This window comes from Rosa rugosa, chromosome 1 (genome assembly GCF_958449725.1).
Source record: "Rosa rugosa chromosome 1, drRosRugo1.1, whole genome shotgun sequence".
NCBI lineage: Eukaryota > Viridiplantae > Streptophyta > Magnoliopsida > Rosales > Rosaceae > Rosa > Rosa rugosa.
The window spans coordinates 9,018,544-9,039,266 of record NC_084820.1 but is presented as its reverse complement, the minus strand read 5'-3'; the positions used below and the strand labels follow the sequence as shown (position 1 = coordinate 9,039,266).

The 20,723-nt window shown below is 38.2% G+C and overlaps 2 protein-coding genes and 1 long non-coding RNA gene across 7 annotated transcripts; 1 reads left to right on the top strand and 2 right to left on the bottom strand.

Moving 5' to 3' along the window:
• Positions 1-2,948: 2,948 nt before the first annotated feature.
• On the bottom strand, positions 2,949-5,927 carry LOC133727155 (uncharacterized). Of its 4 annotated transcripts, none has more exons than XR_009855037.1 (8): positions 5,711-5,927; positions 5,345-5,606; positions 5,137-5,248; positions 4,466-4,545; positions 4,222-4,264; positions 3,944-4,016; positions 3,310-3,378; positions 2,949-3,112 (listed from the first exon to the last, which is right to left on the bottom strand). It is a non-coding gene; the product is annotated as an uncharacterized LOC133727155 (long non-coding RNA). The 4 variants fall into 4 exon arrangements; XR_009855036.1 differs by having other exon boundaries at positions 2,953-3,112; positions 5,345-5,527; positions 5,711-5,926; XR_009855035.1 differs by lacking the exons at positions 5,137-5,248; positions 5,345-5,606; positions 5,711-5,927 and adding an exon at positions 4,838-5,130 and having other exon boundaries at positions 2,965-3,112.
• A 1,755-nt stretch (positions 5,928-7,682) lies between these two features.
• LOC133715158 (exosome complex exonuclease RRP44 homolog A) lies at positions 7,683-15,596 on the top strand. The gene is made up of 24 exons (XM_062141539.1): positions 7,683-7,906; positions 8,008-8,145; positions 8,234-8,391; positions 8,508-8,563; positions 8,766-8,888; positions 8,994-9,127; positions 9,230-9,470; positions 9,848-10,004; positions 10,840-11,080; positions 11,264-11,420; positions 11,568-11,636; positions 11,952-12,077; positions 12,174-12,226; positions 12,374-12,480; positions 12,708-12,762; positions 12,861-12,960; positions 13,315-13,426; positions 13,715-13,835; positions 13,950-14,009; positions 14,100-14,205; positions 14,285-14,380; positions 14,679-14,760; positions 14,835-14,900; positions 15,164-15,596. Exons 1-24 carry the CDS (start codon positions 7,853-7,855, stop codon positions 15,360-15,362), a joined length of 2,811 nt encoding a protein of 936 aa, XP_061997523.1. The 5' UTR covers positions 7,683-7,852; the 3' UTR covers positions 15,363-15,596.
• A 433-nt stretch (positions 15,597-16,029) lies between these two features.
• LOC133715163 (protein PIN-LIKES 7) lies at positions 16,030-20,366 on the bottom strand. Of its 2 annotated transcripts, none has more exons than XM_062141553.1 (11): positions 20,060-20,366; positions 18,348-18,635; positions 18,186-18,265; positions 17,983-18,107; positions 17,763-17,884; positions 17,468-17,677; positions 17,268-17,369; positions 17,061-17,161; positions 16,917-16,969; positions 16,634-16,819; positions 16,030-16,507 (listed from the first exon to the last, which is right to left on the bottom strand). In XM_062141553.1, exons 2-11 carry the CDS (start codon positions 18,480-18,482, stop codon positions 16,383-16,385), a joined length of 1,239 nt encoding a protein of 412 aa, XP_061997537.1. In that variant the 5' UTR covers positions 18,483-18,635; positions 20,060-20,366; the 3' UTR covers positions 16,030-16,382. The 2 variants fall into 2 exon arrangements, with proteins under 2 accessions (XP_061997537.1, XP_061997546.1); XM_062141562.1 differs by having other exon boundaries at positions 17,268-17,366.
• Between the last annotated feature and the right edge of the window lie 357 nt (positions 20,367-20,723).

Below are 20,723 nucleotides of genomic sequence, written 5' to 3'. Positions count from 1 at the left end.
ATTGTATCATATAGATGGATAATTTTAATAAAAGTTTGTTTTTTTATGCAATTATATGATTAAATTATTTTCGTTTATAATAGTTTTACATGGTTTCAAGGTTGGGTTCCTAATTCCTTAATTGAGCTTTTTCATTTGGGACTTGGTGATCGTAGCTGTCACACCCCGAATTTAGAATAATAAATTCAAATCCGAAACATGAATAATAACTAAAACAAATAACATCCTAAATTTTTTTTATAAACCAACAACATCACACAACCCACATTACAAACCTCGTAGCAAACTATCTCTCGATTCGGTTATTACAACACCAGCTTAAATAAAATGTTACGCTCAAAAGGGTCTACAAAACACACCAAAATAGACTAAGTGCAGAACTCAACACTGCTGCCCTACTCAGCTCGATCTCCACCCTGATTCTCCTGACCTGTGAGATTCGCCGCTACACCGTTTGAATAGTGTACTGGGATTGCAACAACACAAAACCCGGTAAGCTTTCTGAAAGCTCGTGTGAGTAAATAAGAAATGAACGGTTGATTTATTAAATCACAATTCTTTTAATTCAAGTAAATCAAACCAACAATCCGAACACACACAACAACCCCAACAATTTAATCACCAACCCAACTCACGTGACACAAAGTACTCACAATGCAATAACCTAATTACCACCATGACCGTACTCCCAAAACAGACTAGAGCTCTATTTGAATCGTTACCTGTCACCTTGGCCCAGGTGCAAACATCTGATATACTTCGGTTAATACTATAACCGTCGGACTTTGGGCATTTCTGCCCGCAGAACAAAAGTACTTCGTTTATCACAATGATAACCGTCGAACTTTGGACATTTCTGCCCTCAGAACAAAACACTCTGATTAATATAACTATCGAACTTTGGACATTTCAGTCCGCATAACAAAATATAAACAGAATCCCACCCGATTCACAATATCACGTCTCCACCCAAATCATACTCACAACAATACCAATTATCATAATATTCATGGCAAATAAATCTTTCATTCAAGTATATAAACGAAATAATCAAAAATCCACATATTTCAATGTCACACCATTTCGTATAAAATCACATAAATATATATATATATATATATATATATATACGTAATCATCCACTCAGGAATGACCACTAATACAAACTATAGTTCACACGTAGTAAAACCAAGAAATTCATTTTCTTATGTACTTTAAATCTCATTTTCTTAAAACTATTTTCTCACACATAACAATTAAATGTGCAATAAGGAAATCCGGTTCGTAAATGAACCATGTGAGATTTACTCACCTCTAAATTCCTGCCGCGTCTTCTTAACAACACAAAATACGATTCACAATCGTCCGCCAACTCAAACCGTCAAACACCTAACCAAATACAATATTTAACTTAGCGCACAATTCATAAAACGCACTTATACGAAGATCCAACTGTCGGATCTTCACCCGTGACCACACAAAGTCATCAAGACAGTCCTAAGATCATTATAACAAAACTACAAGTCGATTGGACGATCTGATCTTCACAGATCATAAATCGAACCATCAAAATCGATCGAAATTGTAAAATTCCTAACTTAATCATACGATCTCCAAAATTTACATGCTATATATCGAAATGATCGTATAGACATGTAGAACATTAAAATGGGCAGAAACTGCCCTTGAGGTTTCAGGAAATGGCCGCCGGAGTTAGAGACAGAGCCGCCGCTGACCACTGCCAACGGTGTCGGGGACAGGTGTTCCTCTTCGTTTCATCGATTTGAACAACTTCCCTAACTATCTCGAAGTCATAAAATGAACGGAAGTGGTCGAAAATACCTGAAAACAGTCCAGTTTGACCGAAAATTTTCCAGAAACCGGCGAAGCTCCGATCAGCATGAAATCGATCACTCCAGGGGCAGTCCTTCTTGGAGCACTATCAGGATGTTAAGTCGATTTCAGGAAGTAAAAGAACTAGGGTTGTGGTGGCTGGTAACTCGAGATATCGACGTTGGCTCAAAAATGAACCCAAATCGGGTTTGGCTTCCCGTCGCCGCTACAGGCCACGAGGAGGCACAAGGCTGCCACTGGCAGCTGGGAAAGGTCAAGATGAAGCTGAGGGAAGAAGTTTGGTAAGGATTGGTGGCCGGAGTTGTGAGAACGGAGCCGGCGAAAACTTGCTCTGTTTTCGGCTCGGGAGAGAGAGAGAGAATAGGTCGGTTTCCAGAAATGGAGAACTGACTATTTTTGGCAACTTTCCAAAAATAGCTAGGGTTTTATACTTTTATACCCAAAATGGAAACTTTTCCAAACGCGATAACTTCTTCGTACGAACTCCGATTCTTGCGTTCCGCATACACACGAACTCATATCGACGAGCTCTACAACTTTTGTGAAAAAAGTTTTCCCAAATTTCATACGTAAAAAAAATCGATTTTAGTGACCCCCCCCCTAAATAACGTTTGTTTCGAAAATAAACTCATTCAAAACCAAATTTCTCATACAACGACATACGAATCATGCCCACAACTCATATTTCATAAAATTGAACAAATATCGAATTACAAAATATTTAACTGAGAATTTCGGGTCTTCACAGTCTACCCTCCTTAAAGGAATTTCGTCTCGAAATTCAAGTAAGCTCATCAACAACACTACTAGAAATTTCCCCAATGGGGACCAATTTATAAAAGTGGCTTTTGGCCCAACACACACTGATTTTGGTGGCTAAAGGGCAGTAGCCACTATGCAGCCACTAATTGAATATCAGTCCCCTTAATTGCAGGTGCTAATGTACAAAGGCCACCATTAAAAAAACAATGTGAACACAGAAACCAATGCAGCTCTTCATACTGTTATGGAATTAGTGGGTATTTAACCTTTGTAATCACACTGATAACAGTGGCAAAATTGGTAGGCTATATTAAAAAAAAATGCACCAAATAATTGGTGCATATATGATCTTGTACTGTATTTTAAATGTATTATACAATAAATTTACAAGTTAAAAATACATCCATGAGATATACACTACTAGAAGTGATACTCTTGTAAGCTTCGTCAGTGATTCACAGGGTTCCTTAGACAGTCCCTTTTGCAGCTTCTTGACCTGCAATTTTACAAGAGCAACTCTTTTAACTCAATGGTCAAGAACCAATGGCTGGCAAAGCACTAAACAGAAGCATCTCCACATTCATCCAGGGAGATAAAAAATTATGCAATTTTAAATGACTGCATTGCTCTGATCTTTTCATACTAACATGGATTATAATTTACGATGATCCAAAACTAAGTAGGCAAGCTTACCTTATCAAACACAGGGAAGAACTTAGCGGACTCCAAACACATATCTTCAGATTTCATTATTACTTGCAACTGTAAAGTAACAAAAATTAAATCATCACAAAGTATTAACAGCAATAAGCATTACATTAGCAACCATGAAAAAAGTTGGGTCAAGGTTTCCAGCATTATACTAACTTCCCAACTCCAGACCAAGAAAACTCTTAACACTGAACACAACATTAATTCATATGTGGATAAATACTTACTGAAAAGACTAGAGATGGAAAGTAACATTTGACACACTCCGGGTACAAGTTAGATGAAAACATTGATAGATAACTGCACATAGAGACTGTCCTAAAAGCTTGCTAAATGAATCGACTTCAGTTAAATTGTCACTTGATGTTTCTCTTAAACTACAAGTTGTCTCAAAGGTTTGCAAAGTAAATTTATGAAATGAAGCATGTCCAAGCAAAGCTGTGCCGCTAAAAAAAGCTGTGAAAGGAGGAACATTTTACAGTTAACCAAGTTCACATCTGCACACACACTTTCAATTAAACAACGAAAAGGAACAGCAGTGCACATCTGCATACACACTTTCAATTTCAAACCCTGGTGGTCAAGAAAACAATTTGTTGAAAACATAGGAAAATACCTCAGAGCCACACGATATTTCTGACCCAACTTCTCAAGCTCTGCCATTACACAATCTATGATACAAGGAGTGCCTGTATATTAAAAGACAGATAAACCATTAGAGAAAAATAAACATAACAGAAATGGAACATTCCCCTGCATTATCTATCAAAAATTGTGGTGACTATCATAAGTTTACGAAGTTCTCTTAATCATTCTTGGTATAAAACTCAACATTGAAAAACAATTCCTAAGAAACACTAAACATTAATATGAGTGAATAACTCTAAGACTCACACTTTGCATATAGGTAGTCCATCATTCCCTTCTCCAAATCCAACTGCAGAAAGTGAACAAAAACAAATATATTACCCAATACAGAAACTTATACATGAAACAATTAGCACCAAACACTCACCTTAATCAGGATAGAGAAATTAGCACATATACATAAATATCCTTAATGAGTTGGTGTATTTGCACAAAAGCAAGGTTGCTCAAAACAATTGTCTGTGTCATGAGTAAAAGTAAGTTCACTAACCATTCGAACAAATTTGGAAATCACTGAACTAAAGCCAATTGAAGTTGCTTCAATTATCTCTTCATAGTTAACATCAACCCCTGCAAAATATAGTTAATTAATTAACAAGATCAATAAGGTCCTCACACAAAAGCACAATAATATATCAATTTTGTATCAGTAGCATTTAATTTCCAGGGTAATAAGACATTCAAATAAGTAATGCTGCATGTTAGAAAAGTGCTTTAGTTTTTGGAATACTCAAAACATGTTAACTCGTCAGTATACAATTTCAATCCAGGCTCCTAAGCCAATATCTGATGTAAGAGTTAATTGAACATATGAACATATCTATACCAAGTCAAATTAAATCTAAATGAAATTAGCAGATACCTTCTTCACTATTGGTTCCTGCAACTCTGGTGGTAAATAAGCAAATGTTGTACCACTGTTAAAAAAATGCCATATTTTGGTATGAATTGCTGCCGGATATGTTATCACTAACACCACCACCACTAGTAGGAAGTTCTATAACATCACTTCCAACCTCAATCTTCTCCAACACAACATTATAATGCACCCCAGCCCGAAAATTAACAAAATCCCACCACACAAAACCCAGAACAGTCATAAATTGATAGATCCGGTATGTTAGAGAGCTACTGATGTATAGATGGTCCTTAATCATTCACCTTAAGGCCCTAAAAGTAAAGGGGACAATGACGCGTCGCGCGTCTGGCGATATCGAGCCCTGGAAGTTAGGGCCTTTTGTAGATCTGAGCCTTCCAGTTTCGAAACTAAAAGCTATAAAACGAAAATGGGGAAAGTAAGTACCTCTGCAATTACTTTACCCTAAATATTCAGATGAAAAAATGAAATAAAAAAGCTCAAAGTTAATACCTCCGAAACTCCTTCTTCACCATTGCGGCTAGTTCCTCGATAAATTTGGCAGATCCGCAGTAGAGAAAAGAGATCGAATGAAAGAAATCCGGCTCGGCAGTAGAGTGAGAGAGGAGAAGTGTAAAGAAAAGGGCTTTAAGACATGGGGGAAGACTTGTTGATAAATAGTTGTTAGACAAATCCCTGCACATAGAAGTCCAGAGTGAGAAGGGGGAAAGCACTTGAATGTTAAACAACATACCCTCCAACCCACAACAAAATCCTACACAAACAAAAATCCATCAAGCGAAACATTCAAGATCTACAACACGCAAGCCTAAAGATCGAAACTTTAAAAACATAAGAGAAGAGAAACAAGAAAGTTACCTCGAGCACCCCAAGCTCTAGGCTCAGGCCAACTCCCCTGCTCCATCGAACGCCTTCGATGCCTCGTAGATCCAAATCTACGTCGTCGTCAGAAAACGCTACAACAGATCTCCCACTCCCTAAGCCAACCTTGAATCACCAAAGCCTCGAGGTTGGTTTAGGCCCAAAAATAACATGGCTTTTGAAAGAGAAGAGGACGAAGAGAGACAACGAGAGAGAGAGAGAGAGAGAGAGAGACGGACGGAAAGAGAGAGAAGCAGAGAGCAGGGTAGGGTTTTTAGTCGAACCAAGTGAATATATACCAAAGAGGAGAGGTTTGCTGTCTCAGCACCGCACCATAACTTTTCTCAAGAGCTCAGCCCAAACATAGGAACCCTGGAGCCCAATTATATTATTATTATAATGACTCTGGCACTGTTTCAGTACTCTATTTACCCATTAGGCACTGATGTACAGTGGAATCAAAAATTATGTCACTGATGTCAAAGATTGGTGTGAAGTAGTTTGAGAAAGCCACGGATTATTTTTAGTGTCTATCAAAAGGTGCTATTGGGGAAATTTCTAGTAGTGCAAACAGTTGTGGGTACTTCTCCCTCATGTCAGACTCTAACTCCCATGATGCATCCCCCTCATCATGATGACTCCACAACACCTTAACCAAATCAACCTCCTTCCTACGAAGCCTCTTCATGGACCTATCCAAGATACGAACAGGTTTAACGACGAAGGTCACATCCGGATTCACCTCGATGGTACCATGATTAATCACATGGGACTCATCTCGGATGTACTTCCTGAGCATGGACACATGGAAGACATTGTGTACACCGGACATGCTAACAGGTAAAACAAGCCGATATTATGCCAAGTCTCCGACCCTTTCCATAATCCCCTTCTTGCCAAATCTCACCACACCTTTCATAGGTGAGAGTAGCCCTTAATTGAAGGATTTATGGCTTGCTTGTTACACTCCATTTCTATGGTTTATCTGGCAAGCTAGAAACAAGGCAAGGTTTATGATTTCTAGACTTATTAAGGACATATACAAGCTTCTAGTCGTCTTGCTAAGGGATGCATGCATAATCTTGTACAATACCTTCAAGTTGTGAGAAGTTTCGGTGCTCAATGTAATCCATGGCGTGCCCCTACAATAATTGAGGTAAATTGGCATACTCCTCATTTTAGTTGGGTTAAGATTAATTCAGATAGAGCTTGGAAAAAGCCCTCCAACCTTCATGGTTATGGGGCTGTCTTTTGTGACTATAGAGGGAATTTTCTTGGTGCTTTTTCTTCGAATCTTGACATCCCTAGCTCGGTTGTAGCCGAGGTCATGGCAGTTATCAAGGCCATTGAGTTTGCATGGGTCCAAGATTAGAAGCATATATGGCTAGAAGTGGACTCTTCCATTATTCTTAATTTTCTTCACTCTCCTCATTTGGTGCCATGACAATTTAGAGTAGAGCGGATGAATTGTTTGCACCGCATTTCTCATATGCATTTTCGTTCCTCACATATCTTTCGTGAATGTAACAGAGTTGCTGACATCTTAGCAAATCATGGTATTATTTAACAGGTTTAGTTTGGTGGGACGTTACTCCTCCTTTCATTGTTTCAACTTGCAATAGTGACTGTTTAAGTCTTCCACAATTTCGTTTTCATTAGCTAGTTTTTCTTTAATTTATGGTGTGTTCTTCTCTCCCTCTTTGTATCTTTTTTTTCTTTAATAACACAGGGCGCGGTCAGGAAGTTTCTTGGCATCTCTTATCCTTCTTTTTGAGCCAAAAAAAAAAAACATAAAAATATATTTAAAAAATTAATTTATAAGATCAGAAATCATAGAATTAAATTTTTCTAACGTTATTGACTTATTTCTATTCTTTCTTATAGAACACCCTAGGGCAACAGTGTTACAGTGGAGACTATCATAAATCAAAGCCGTCACTTGCTTACCACGTGTCACTATAAACCCAGCAATTTGTTTTTCTTCATTCTATTCTTTACTGCCCGGACACGAAACCAAATTCTCACAGTTGATTTCACAGTGCTTCCCTCCAAACTCGCCGAAGTAGCCAACACGACGTCGTATTCCTCCATCTCCGATAACGAACTACCCTAGCTCCGCCAACTCGGACCTTCCCAACCATGTTGCAGAACCGGTCATACGTCAAGAGAACCAGAGGAGGCAAAATCACCAAGGTCTTAATTCCCCTATTTCCCTCCCAAACCATGAACCTCTCTGCTCTCTGGTCTTCAATTAGGGTTTTCCATCTAATTAGGGTTTCTGTTCTGGTTTTCAGGTCGTCAGAGAGCACTATCTCCGCCACGATATCTACTGCGGAGCTCCGGTATGCAAAGTATGCGACACCTCCCAAGCTCGCCTGAGCGCCACCGCTTCCACCGTTCTCATCCTCGACACCAATGTGGTGCTCAATCAGGTTGGAATCTCTCTCTGGTGTTATTGAACTCGCTTTCTCTCCGTGAATGAGGAAGTGAATTTGAGCTTTTTGCCGTGTGGTTTTGCAGATTGATTTGATTGAGAATCCGGCGATTGACGACGTGGTTGTGCTTTCGATAGTGCTGGAGGAGGTCAAGAACAGGAACTTGTCCGTTTACAATAGACTTCGAGCTCTATGCAGTAATTCTTTGAGGAAATTCTTTGTTTTCTCTAATGAGCATCACAAGTAGGTTTTTCTTTTCTTGAATTATAAATGTTCGTAATGTACTATAGGTTGCTTTCGGGTTATCATTTTTGTTGGGAGTTTGTGCTCTTATTTGGTGACTGCTACTCCGTGTTCAGGGATACATATGTTACGGACATGAGTGGAGAAAGTAAAAATGATCGAAACGATAGAGGTTAGCACTCGTCTTGATCTCGAGTTTTTGATTCTTGACGATGTGCTTGTTGATTTGTACTTGTTTATTTTTGTGCCGCTATATTACCTGCCAATGCTATGCAGTGTTAATATCCACTTGCTGGTTATGGCATTTGAGTATAGTGTAAATCAAGAATCCGTGAATTTTGAAATCTGTTAACATTTAAGAAATTGTTATTCAGCAATTCGGGTGGCTGCTCAATGGTATCAAACTCATTTGGCTGGTTCTGTTCGTATTTTACTTTTAACTAATGACAAAGAGAATAAGAGGAAGGCTCTTGAAGAGGGGATTTCTGCAGAGACAGGTGTGTATGATTGGTTGCTGTCTGTGTTATAAGTATAGGGTTTAAGTGCATGTTTCATTTTTCATGATGGAAATTTGATGGAGTTATTGACTTGGAAAATTTCAGTGGAGTCGTATGTGAGATCATTGAGTCGACCAGATTTGCTTGATCTGCTTGTGCATCCTGCGTCGTCAGAAGATGTAATCATGGAGGAAGTTGAAGATTTAAGACCATCTAAGAAGAAAATTGTTTACTCAGAGGTATTGCAATACTGAGTCTGCAAGCGTTTATGTATTGATGTTTTAAGTAACATGAAAATCAGGGTGTTCTAACCAGTTTCTTGCTCTCATTTCTTTTGCCAGCATAAACCCTTGTCAGAGATTACTTCTGGTATCCGGTGCGGTATCTACCATCAAGGAAAACTAAGGGTGAACCGATACAACCCCTTTGAAGCATATGTTGGAAGCCAGAGCCTCAGTGATGAAATAATAATTTATGGACGTGCAAACATGAATAGGGCCTTTGATGGTGATGTAGTGGCAGTCCAGCTTCTGCCTCAGGAGCAATGGCATGAGGAGAAATCTCTTGCGATAGCAGATGAAGGTAGTTAATACATGAAAATGATCTGCATGCATATAATTGATTTTACCAGGAGAAGGCTTGGTTTGAAATCATAAGTTTGAGTTTTGAGGCTAATTTTGGGTCTAATTTCTAGTTACTTTTTCGGGTGGAATACAATGAGAAAAAAGAAAAAAGACATCTTCCCACAGTGGAAAGTAAAAGAAGAGGACTCCTAATAAGTTATCTACTGCTAGAGTTTTGATATCTCAAGCCCACATGTGAATAAGTGCATTGCTGAGTTTCTGGAGCCTATATTTAGGACTGTTTTGCATTTTGAAACATGCTTCTTTCTTTCTACTTTTGGTTTTCTTATTGCATTCTTCTAATGAGTATATTCTGTACACTGTCTCCTCTCACAGAGGATGAAGAAGAAGAAGGTGTTCATCTGGTTCCTGGCAGTGCTGATGATGTTCCTAGAACCACAGTTCAACCACAGGATTCTGCTGGAGAAACATGTTCTGTTTCAAGTCGTCCATCTGGCCGTATTGTTGGTATTATAAAGCGGAATTGGCATTCGTAAGTTGCCTTAAGTTGTTACCTGAAGCCTTTTTGTCCTGCATACGGAAGTGGTATCTGTTTTAATTAATTTGTTTATAGCTTAAATACATGTTGCTTCTTTCAATTAGGGGGCAAGCGATGTATTACCTTGTAGCATGACAGTGTTGTGGTGTAGTGATTGACTGGTCAAAAAAGAGCATAGGGATTGATTTGCCATAGTTGGTAACAATATACAATTATATGTAAAAATACAAAGTAGGGGGACTTGTCAAAGAAAATTGGGTATGGTTTTTTGCTGGTTTCTTCTAGAAAAAAAGAAGAAGATTTTTTTCTGTTCTCTGGTGCTTTGAATGTTTCTTTCATGGGTGCTTTAGATTAATTGTCTTAATAGAACTTTCAATTCTTCATATTATTAGTTATTACTTAAGAGGTCAATGAATATCTTATTGTATTTTCAACATGTCAACGTAACGTGCTGGCATTTCTGAACTTCAATTTGTTCTTACTACCGCCCCTTGAATGTGTGGTTCATTTTCAATGAGGAAATTGCAAAAAAAAAAAAAAAGGTTTGCTGCCATAAATTCATTTAACAAATTCTGAAGGCCACTTCTATGGATAATATAAATACATGTTCATCTTGTATGTTCATCATACGTGATGTTCACCTTTCGTCTATCATGCATATGCATGTGTACCTCTCTTGTATCATATGCCAGTGAAACTTAATGGTATTGATTTGCATTGTACTCTTCTTAATTATTTCTGTTATGCTTTGTCGCTAATGTCAGTTATGATGAGCTTTTCCGGTTATTGGCCGAGTTATCTGATATAAACTAATTAATCATTCATGCAGTTATTGTGGATCTTTGGAGCCGATGGCTAAGCCTGCTGGCAGTGGTGGTGTTGCCCATGCCTTATTCGTCTCAAAAGATTGTAGGATTCCTAAGATCCGAATTCAAACTCGACAGCTAGAAAATCTTCTGGACAAGAGAATTATTGTGGCGGTTGATTCTTGGGACTGTTTGTCTCGTTATCCTTCTGGCCATTATGTACGAACCATAGGACAAATTGGTGATAAAGATACTGAAACTGAGGTATGCTTGAAGGGGTCCAATTGCTTGCTATACTTTTTGTTGGAGCAACCATCTTTACTTTCCTCAGTTTGTAGTTTAGTTAAACCTTAGTTTATTTGTTCTTTAAACAAAAGCTAAATGGACATATACCATCAATTGAAACTTAATGCCAACAACTATCATTGGCTTTTATGGATCCTGCAGGTGGTCTTGATTGAGAATGATATAAATACAAGACCATTTTCTACTCAAGTTCTAGCATGCTTGCCGCCATTGCCATGGTCTGTGTCCTCTGCAGATTTGGCAAATCCTGTTAGGGAGGATTTGCGACAATTACGTGTCTTTAGTGTGGACCCTCCTGGTATATGACCTGTCCCTTTTTTTTTCCCCCTCCTTGCTCTTCTTTCTCTTCCTACTTGTTTGTTTTTCTTAATTTTTGCTGTTTTGTGTTGGGAAAATGTAATTCAGTTAACATTAAGCTAAGATACTTTGCTAATGGTTTATGCAGGATGCAAGGATATCGACGATGCACTTCATTGTACAGCTCTTCCAAATGGAAATTACGAAGTTGGTGTCCGTATCCTCAAATATTGTTCAACTTAATTGCTGATGAGTGTTAAGAGTGCCCTTCAACAGGGAATGTGTGGCCTTGCATATACTGTCATATAAGTTGTCCACTTATTTGGCTCAAATCATGCACACATGAGAAGCCATATTAAGTTTTGGGAGTTTCACACTAGCATATAACCTAGGGCCTCTCCACCCATTGCCAATTGTTGAGTTGGATGCTCCCACTCTTAACATGTGCATCATCCTACTACCTTGATGAGGTTTCACGGAAATTTCTGTGAATAGAAATGATCTACAAGTTTAATCTTTAACATTCATTTAGATATTGCTGATGTTACAAATTTTGTACTTCCTGGTACCCCTCTTGATGATGAGGCTTCACAAAGGGGAACATCAGTCTACCTTGTCGATCGACGCATTGACATGCTTCCGAAACCTCTGACAGAAGGTCTTATTTTGTGTTTTAATGTTGTAGTGAGTGCATTATCCTTGCAGATTATAAAATGGTTGAGTATTTACTGATTAATAATCCTTAATTGTGCAGATATATGTTCACTCCGATCTGATGTGGAAAGGCTAGCCTTTTCTGTTATTTGGGTATATGCTCACTCACTAATTAGTCATGATAAGGCACTTTTAGTCTTTGTTTACTAGTCAATTTTAACATCTAGTGAATTATAATCTAAGGCTCTTTTTTCTTTTTCTTTTTGGAGATTGTTATATATTTGTTTACCTGAATTTCAGGAAATGACATCAGAAGCTGAGATTATATCTACAAGATACACAAAAAGTGTCATTAAATCTTCTGCAGCATTGTCTTATGTAGAAGCTCAAGCAAGGATGGATGATAGGTACATTTCTAGTCCAAGTTAATTACACTATGGTAGATAAATTCATTTTAACCACACCAGTTGTTTTTATTGAGAACTCTAATTGTTTCTTTTGGACTGAGAGCTGTCTTATCATTTATGTATTATTGTTTCTCCTAAACATGATCATTATTTGACTTCATGTAGATTCTTGTTAAATTTCTTGTAGCTCTGGATTCTCATTATAGCTCTTTCTTATATTATTTCAGCCGGTTGACGGATCCAGTAACTACAGATTTGAGAAACATGAACACATTAGCAAAGGTCTGCATGTGGACCATTTGGTTATAGATTCAAACAGATGTAATATGATTCTTTCTTTCTTAACTTCTCTGAGTATCCTTTCATATACACTGCTACAGATAATGAGGTCAAGACGTATTGAGAGAGGAGCCTTAACTCTTGCATCCGCTGAAGTCAGATTTCAAATTGACACTGAGACTCATGATCCCCTTGATATTGGTATGTTGCTTGAATGAATTTTTTTTCTCTCTCCAACATAAAGAAAAATTTGATTAATAGTATACTTACACACTGAGAAAGGGATCAGCTGTGCTGTTGGGTAATTCACCAAGGAATTTATACAGTATCTCTTGAAATTAGGGATTATTCTATTTAAAGCGGACTTCACAATCTCATTATGTTATTATGTGTGGTATTTTAAGTTATTAACTGTCAGAACATTACGCAGAAGGACTTTTGGAAAACATGACCTCTGTTATTGCTTAGTTTATATTTGTAGTGATTTTACTTCCCCCGGCATTCCCTTGGCTATTATTTTAGTTATTTTTTTCATGTTTATAATTGTTTCCGCAGGTATGTACCAGATACGCGAAGCAAACCAAATGGTTGAGGAGTTTATGCTTGCTGCTAATGTTTCAGTTGCTGAGAAGATTCTTAAACATTATCCTTTGTGCTCACTATTGAGGTAAGTTGATGGATTTTTCTCAAGTACTTTCACGGCCTCATGCTATTTTCCTGAAATGGACTTCTGGTTGCCTTTTTCTTACAAATAAGGCTATATGGAGTAGCATGGTGATCTATTTAGGTTAATTGAGTTGAAAATACATCAGTTTCTGGTGAGGTGTAGCTTTCTTAAAAGATGGATTCATTTTCTAACTACTGTTTCTGCTTTTGCAAAATAGGCATATACCTGCATTTGAACTTTGCCATGTCTCTATTTTGATCAATTCAAACTCCATGTGTGTTTGTGCAGGCGCCATCCTACTCCAACAAGAGAGATGCTTGAACCTTTGTTACGGACAGCTGCTGCTGTTGGTCTCAACTTGGATGTTTCATCATCAAAAGCACTGGCTGATTCACTCGACCATGCTGTGGTAAGTGTTAATTTCATAGGCATGTTAATGATATGGGGCTTATGGGTTTAGCTCAAGTTATAAGATTTTTCCCCCCTCTGTCAAGTACTAATGTCAATATAAATGTTTATGCAGGGTGATGATCCGTACTTTAATAAGCTAATCCGTATATTGGCCACTAGATGCATGACACAGGTAATTTTCTATGAACGGTTGATTACGGTGGAATTACTTTCGAGGACACTTTTCTTAACGTATTTATTTTCCGTGTTTTGCACAATCTAGGCCGTTTATTTCTGTAGTGGGGAACTCAGCCCTCCGGAATATCTTCATTATGGGCTTGCAGCACCTCTGTATACCCATTTTACCTCTCCTATAAGGAGATATGCAGGTTAGTTTCAGTTTTAGTCATTTGGTTCTTGGTGATCTGAGTTACTGTTGTTTGACTTGAGAAGTATCGTTTTCTACAGATGTCATAGTGCACCGGTTGCTTGCTGCGTCTCTGGGTATACACAGGCTTCCAACTGTATTCCAAGATGGACCCCAACTCAATAGTATTGCTGAAAGTATGGATTTTTTCATATCGAACTTTTTGTTTTGAGTATTATATTAGAATACTTACTCCTATGCCTAGATATCTCCCATGTTCATAAGTGATAGTATAACAATAATGTATCTGCAGCCATCAGCTTGTGCTTAAAATGAGCCCATTTTCTGTACACTGCACTAACAGAAGTTTTCTAATCATATTTGCTTTTCTAAACCAAGATTATCCCAATATCTTCTATAGACTGTCCAATGCCTTGTCAATTTTTGTAATGCTGTGTATTTCTCATATTTGCTGCTTCATGTGTTGTGTTACAGATTTAAACTATCGACATAGGAATGCTCAGATGGCAAGCAGGGCCTCAGTGGAACTCCATACTCTGATTTTTTTCAGAACACGGTATGAACCTCTTTCTTTGGCTCTCTCTGTCTCCGTCTTTGTCTATTTCTCTCATATTCATTTTGCTTGGGCAGGCCAACGGATGCGGAGGCAAGAGTTGTGAGGATAAGATCCAATGGATTTTTTGTATTTGTCCCCCAGTATGTTTTCTAAACTCATTTAGAAGCCTCCCTTCCATTTGATTAAATTTGAATGTGTGTGTATGTGTGTGTGTGGAAGGGCGGAAATCTTGCCCAATGCGTAATTACATTTGTGAAGAGTACATTATTTTCTTCTGATTACAATTTCTGGCTACTTTCTATTCGTGTGATTATCAAATCAGTTGTCCAATCTAATACTACTTCCTGTGATTTTCATTTGGATATTGTTCTTATGAAGTAAACTCTTTTTGTCTCTCTTGTAGGTTTGGCATAGAAGGGCCTGTGTACTTGACCCCAAGAGGTGAGAAGGGAAGTGGAGAATGGTTTGTAGATGAACAACAGCAGAAGATTAGAAAAATGGATGGCAGCATTTCATACAGCGTTCTGCAGACAGTGAGAATCCATTTGGAGATTGTTGAGCCCCAGCCCAATAGACCGAAACTCGAGCTTAAGCTGTTGTAATGAGTAACATGTCCTCCCTATACCCTGTACGGTTGTGCGAGCCAGGAGCTATTGATGCTTGGTTCTATCAATCGTAAGCAGGGGTTGCGGCACAGGAAGATTGTATAGTTTCATTTGATTTAACTTTGATCTTTTTTCTTGGCATGACCGTTCACAAAATTATTGTAGAGCTGAAAAATTAGAAGCAGACTGGCAGGTTAAAGATTGTATGGAAATGTCATTCTATTTCGTGTATTGGGAAGGCCAGCTGAGAATTCCTATTTTCGCAAGTCATACTAGGTTGGTTAGTTTGGGGTTTTGCTTCAAAATTGTGAATCCTACTACTTAGGTGATAGACCATGGTTGGAATGTTGGACAAGCCACGTGGTCAGGCTGCCCGACCCAACTCTTTCTCGGGATTCTCTTGCTTTCTTGTTTCAATGAAAATCTAGTTAAACTTTGGTTTTGATGGTTAACTTGTAATTGAAAACATTGAAGACCCATTTTGACCGACCAAAATAATCGTCGGTAAAGGTTGTCCATAGTCTTCAACTGTTAAAACTGGTCGTCGGGGAATGATTGTTCGTCGGTCTATGCCATATCATGGACGTTGTTTTCATTTAGGAATCAAGTGAAAGTAGGTTTGGACAGTTGCAGGATCTGTGCAGTTCAGTTGGTTGTACCCTACTGATTTCAATTCCAGGAGAACAATCACTAGAACAAATATTTCACAAAGCTACATACATGACAGGGTTGTCAATGACACTTGAGAATCATTGACCTGTGAAAATCAAACTGAACCCTGTTTCTCTTCATACTTTACTCCTACTACACATCAAGTAGATAAAAGCAGGTGACCTACGGACTCTCGCAAATCACACTAAACAAAAATTTTACTTTGAAACCAATTGAATCAGAAAATGGAGAAGATATAGAAACCCAGATGTAATGCAGATCCATCCTACGCTCTTGCGTGCGAATCTGTAACGAAAAATAATGCTACATACTACTTTTGAGGAATGCTTTGCCACCCTCAACAATTCAAGACAAGATCCACATGTAGACTGTAGACCACACAGTAAGTGCTAGGGCACAGACCAAGTATGTCCACAGGAAGATGACCGAGCACTCTGCCTCGGCGACATCAAACAGCTGGGTTATGGTACCTGCATTTGCATCATGTATTCATGTAAGTACTCCAATAGCGCGTTCAGTACACCGAATTGAACTACATTGTTTGGTTAGGTCTAGTTCAGTAAAGTGTTAACAAAATATTGCAATTGCTTGCTTACCAATGTTCATGGCAGGTGGCAATGTGAATTGAACCATCAGCACAAACTTGAACAAAGGGTCTGGTGGGAGAAACCCTAGTTGGTCTGCTCCTTTTACAATCCAAATACCAATTACTGGAAGTAGAATATATCGAGCAACGATGATTCCAAGGATGACAGGTATTTTGATTGTCGATGCTCGTAAGCCTATTTGTTCACAAGCATATAGTAGTAGTAACTCTGTTAGATCTTGAGAAAGTAGTTTAATCTTGGAAAATTTGAATATCTAATTTTGCTCCATTACCTTGGATGAGATTGCCTCCAAGAATAAGTGTGATACAAGGAATAGTTCCATTCCTGCACAGTGCATTAGCTGTTAATTAGCTTGAAAAATTGTTTTAAAGAAGCATAGGGGATGCCTTAAGCTCTGAACCTAGCAATTACTCACCCAAGTTGTGCAATTGAGTCTTGGATCACTCGGAGGGGGGCTGAGTCACCAATTATCAAGCGTTTAAGCCATGGAATTGCCCCAAAGACAAATCCAATAAACTGATCATAGACATCAAATCAAGCAAACATGCAACTTATGTTTCAGTCTTAAGGCCTTCTGAAGCATTTACTAATATAATTTAGATAAAATGCTATGAAAACTCACTGCAGCTAGAGTTGGTGGTGCCAGTAACTCATGTAAAATCTGTTTAGAGAACGCTAATACTTTTCGGGGGAATGATACATCTGGTTCATGAGCTACTATCTGCTATTTGAGTAATCCACATAGTCCAAAGAAAAATTTGAGTTAATATTTGCACATAAGCCAGAAACTGAATCCCTAGTATGACATTAGGAGGAACTTACAGCAGGGGGGTGATCCGCAGATTTAGATGAGACTACAATAGAGCCCTGCTCTTCATCTCCTCCTTTGAGAAGGTGAGTTGCTCCATCAGCATCTAAATCTTTGTTTGGCCTCTTCGCGGCCTCATTTTCTGCTTCTTGAAGCGCTATAAATTTCACAGATGAGGACTTTATCAGCTGATAAGTATAAGTCCAAATGAAGAAACCACCAAGCTGCATTACCAACCAAGTGAAAAAATTGTTAGCACCAACTTCATAATTCACTGATTTACATCATGAAGTGTAAGTGATTTCTTACCGCCATGGAAAACGAGACATAGGAGAGTCCAACTGCGCTACAAACTTCATGATCGCCGAAAGGGTTCCCATCCTCATGACAAATTGCTGGCACAACTATAAGTAGAAGGTTTCCCAAGTTTGCTATATATTCAACAAGATTGAGCATAATTAGTGATTTAGTTCATGAGCAAATTACATCAGTGTGAGAGTTCTGAAAAAAAAATTTGAGCATGAATTACCTGATGAACATGTAGCAATTACAAGGCCTTCCTGATAAGGCTTTGGTTTCAGTATCTTTACCACTAACCATCCAAGAATGGTTCCAAACAAAAATGTAAGTCCCACATTGACAATCATAAACCACCTGAAACATGAATGATCAAGGACTCCATGAATCCGAAAAGTTCAAGAAAATGGGAAATTTCATACAAATGTAGCCTACCATGAAATGATGTCATCAAATGTGACAGTTTTGGCAACACTTGCAAACATGAGGGAGGGTGTAAACACCACAAACACTATCTGCATTTGCAAATCAAACCTCAACAACTTTCGAGATCAAGCGAAAACAAGCAGGATCATGCTTAAATTTGAAATGACATACCCTATTCAAGGATCTTCTGGCGCCTGAAGGAAGAAGATTGCAATACTCAGTAGACAGGTAAGCTCCCAACAGACTGATTATCAAAACTTGCAGAACTGGCATAGATGCCACCTCAAGCAGAGTCCAGAAACCCATCTTTCTTTCTTTTTTCGTACCTTTCGATTTCCTTCTGTTTAGTTAAGTCTGCTTCAATGTGCTAGCTTTGGAAGTGTTCAATCTCTGCTTGAGAAGCTTCAAAACCTCTTTGTAACTTTGCTAAAACAATTCCAAAGGAAGAGAAGCAGAAACCTGAGGAACAGAACAAAACCAAGGGGTTTAATCAGAAAAGTCCAAAGCAGGTTAAAATCAAAGAATTGAGCTTTAATATTTACAGGGAAAGGGCCAGAGTGTAAAAGGCCGTTGCATGTGAACTTTGGGAGGAAATAACCATGAAGATACTCAACATTTGTCAAGACTTGCTTCAGTACCACACTCCCATCATGGAGCTCTCGTCTCTATTATTGCACCAAAATATCGTACGCATCTCAAATTTGTTAGAAGTGTCAAAAATCTTATTTTTCTTGGGACTTTGCTTCAAAACTTTTCTGGATATTTTACTTGGGTTCATGAATTTGATTGCAAATTGGTTTTTGAAACCCAATTGGAGTGGAACTAGGTTGGCCATACCATAAATGACCCTTTCCCCCTTTATATCTTTATATTCTAAATATGCAAATACAGTGGTCTAGAATGAACATGAAGTATAGTTGGACCCAACCAAATGATGTTTAGGCTCTAGAATTTGATTCCCTTTCAATTTCTGGACTAATAATTGATAGCTAACAAAAAAAGGAGTTATACAAAAAGGAGTTAAAGATCAGGACCCTAAATGGGGCCAAGAAAGGTGATGTTTGGTCACAGCCTCACAGGTCTAAGAAAGGGGAAAATTAAAAGGACAGAGCCAAAGAGCTAGGCCACATACCAAAATAACAAAAACAAAACCTAATCACATAACAATTAGACTACTTCCTTTCCGCAGGGATCAAGAGATGTAGCTAGTTTACTGTCGTAGAGAATTAGTCTATTTTGAATGTACCAATACGTTAATGTATAAAAAAAATTCCTACCTTAAGTTATGAAATTTATTTTAAGCATATTTTTAGGTCTAAATGATACCGATACTTTAATATATTGCCTCCACATGAAAAATCACTTGTTCGAAGATTTACGCGCCGTTCGTGGAAGTTACGTACATCAATTCCATATCACCGAGACGTGTAATAAGTTTTCGTCATCATCATCGTTTCTTTTGCAGATAAGAATGAAAAAGGAAAATCAAGAAGAACGGTTGGCCAATACGCGAACTCAGATTAGACGTGGACTTGTTTATAACGCAAAGCTAGCTGTCATATCTTCCATGGCGATTGGTAATGGGAGTAAGATTATTTTCATTTTGTTTCTTTTTCTTTGAAAAAAAGGACAAAACATCGCCAAAAATTGAAGTGTGGTAGAGAGAAAGATAAGTATGCATTAAAATGTCAGAGTCAGGCGTCTGCAATTATGTTAAATTACAGAGAAAGACGATAACCATATCTTCATTCCTTCTTCATTATTAACCACTAATCAAGTTAAAGAATTAATAAACAACCCAGAATTCGCATGAACGTACGAGAAAGTAAAACCAGAAACATGAAGTGTATGCAGATCTGAGTTAAATATTCACAGAAGCATACCTGGAATTGGGTGTGGAATGCCGAAGAGTTAAAGTTTCCGACACCGGCTATCATCGTCTGGTCGGAAAAAGAAATGGGAGGTAGAGAGGGGAAAGCTTTAGAAGGGAGGTGATTAAAAGGAAGAGCTAGAAAGCATGAAGACCATCCAAGACTCCTCGATCGACTCTCGATCTCTCGCGTTAATCTCTACAATCAATGGTGGCTAGCTCTTGGCTATGGTAGTACTAATATTGAAGAGCTACTTTTCTGTTTGGTTTTTTATTTTCCAAATATACTAGAAAGGGTATGCCATCATTGCCATGCATGTTACTGATTCCAAGTATTTATAGAGCTTAGCTAGACAACCTCCACATGCATAAACGTCAATATGGTTCCACCTCCATAAGTTAATTAGGTTCCACAATTATTTGATGGGTTAATTAGTTGGAAGTTTACATTTGCAATTAACTGTAGTCATGGAAACCCCCATTTTCTTGCTTAATCAGCCCGCTGGACCTAGCTAGCTGCACATAACTAAAAGTAAATTGTTTCAAGCCATATATGCTACAATTCACACTTCACTGGCTAGAAAAGTTGACCGCAAATGGAAACCCTAAAAGTATACAGCAATGATCAAAGAAACGGTTCATATTTTGGATCATTGCTGTATACTTTTAGGGTTTCC

Coding starts and splice junctions, on each gene's coding strand:
- LOC133715163 (XM_062141553.1), bottom strand. CDS start 18,482: ATGGGTTTCTGGACTCTGCTTGAGGTGGCATCTATGCCAGTTCTGCAA. Junction 17,162..17,267: donor CACCACCAACTCTAGCTGCA/GTGAGTTTTCAT, acceptor GTCTATGATCAG/TTTATTGGATTTGTCTTTGG. Junction 16,508..16,633: donor GCCACCTGCCATGAACATTG/GTAAGCAAGCAA, acceptor ATGCAAATGCAG/GTACCATAACCCAGCTGTTT.
- LOC133715158 (XM_062141539.1), top strand. CDS start 7,853: ATGTTGCAGAACCGGTCATACGTCAAGAGAACCAGAGGAGGCAAAATC. Junction 14,206..14,284: donor TCCTATAAGGAGATATGCAG/GTTAGTTTCAGT, acceptor CGTTTTCTACAG/ATGTCATAGTGCACCGGTTG. Junction 14,381..14,678: donor ACTCAATAGTATTGCTGAAA/GTATGGATTTTT, acceptor GTTGTGTTACAG/ATTTAAACTATCGACATAGG.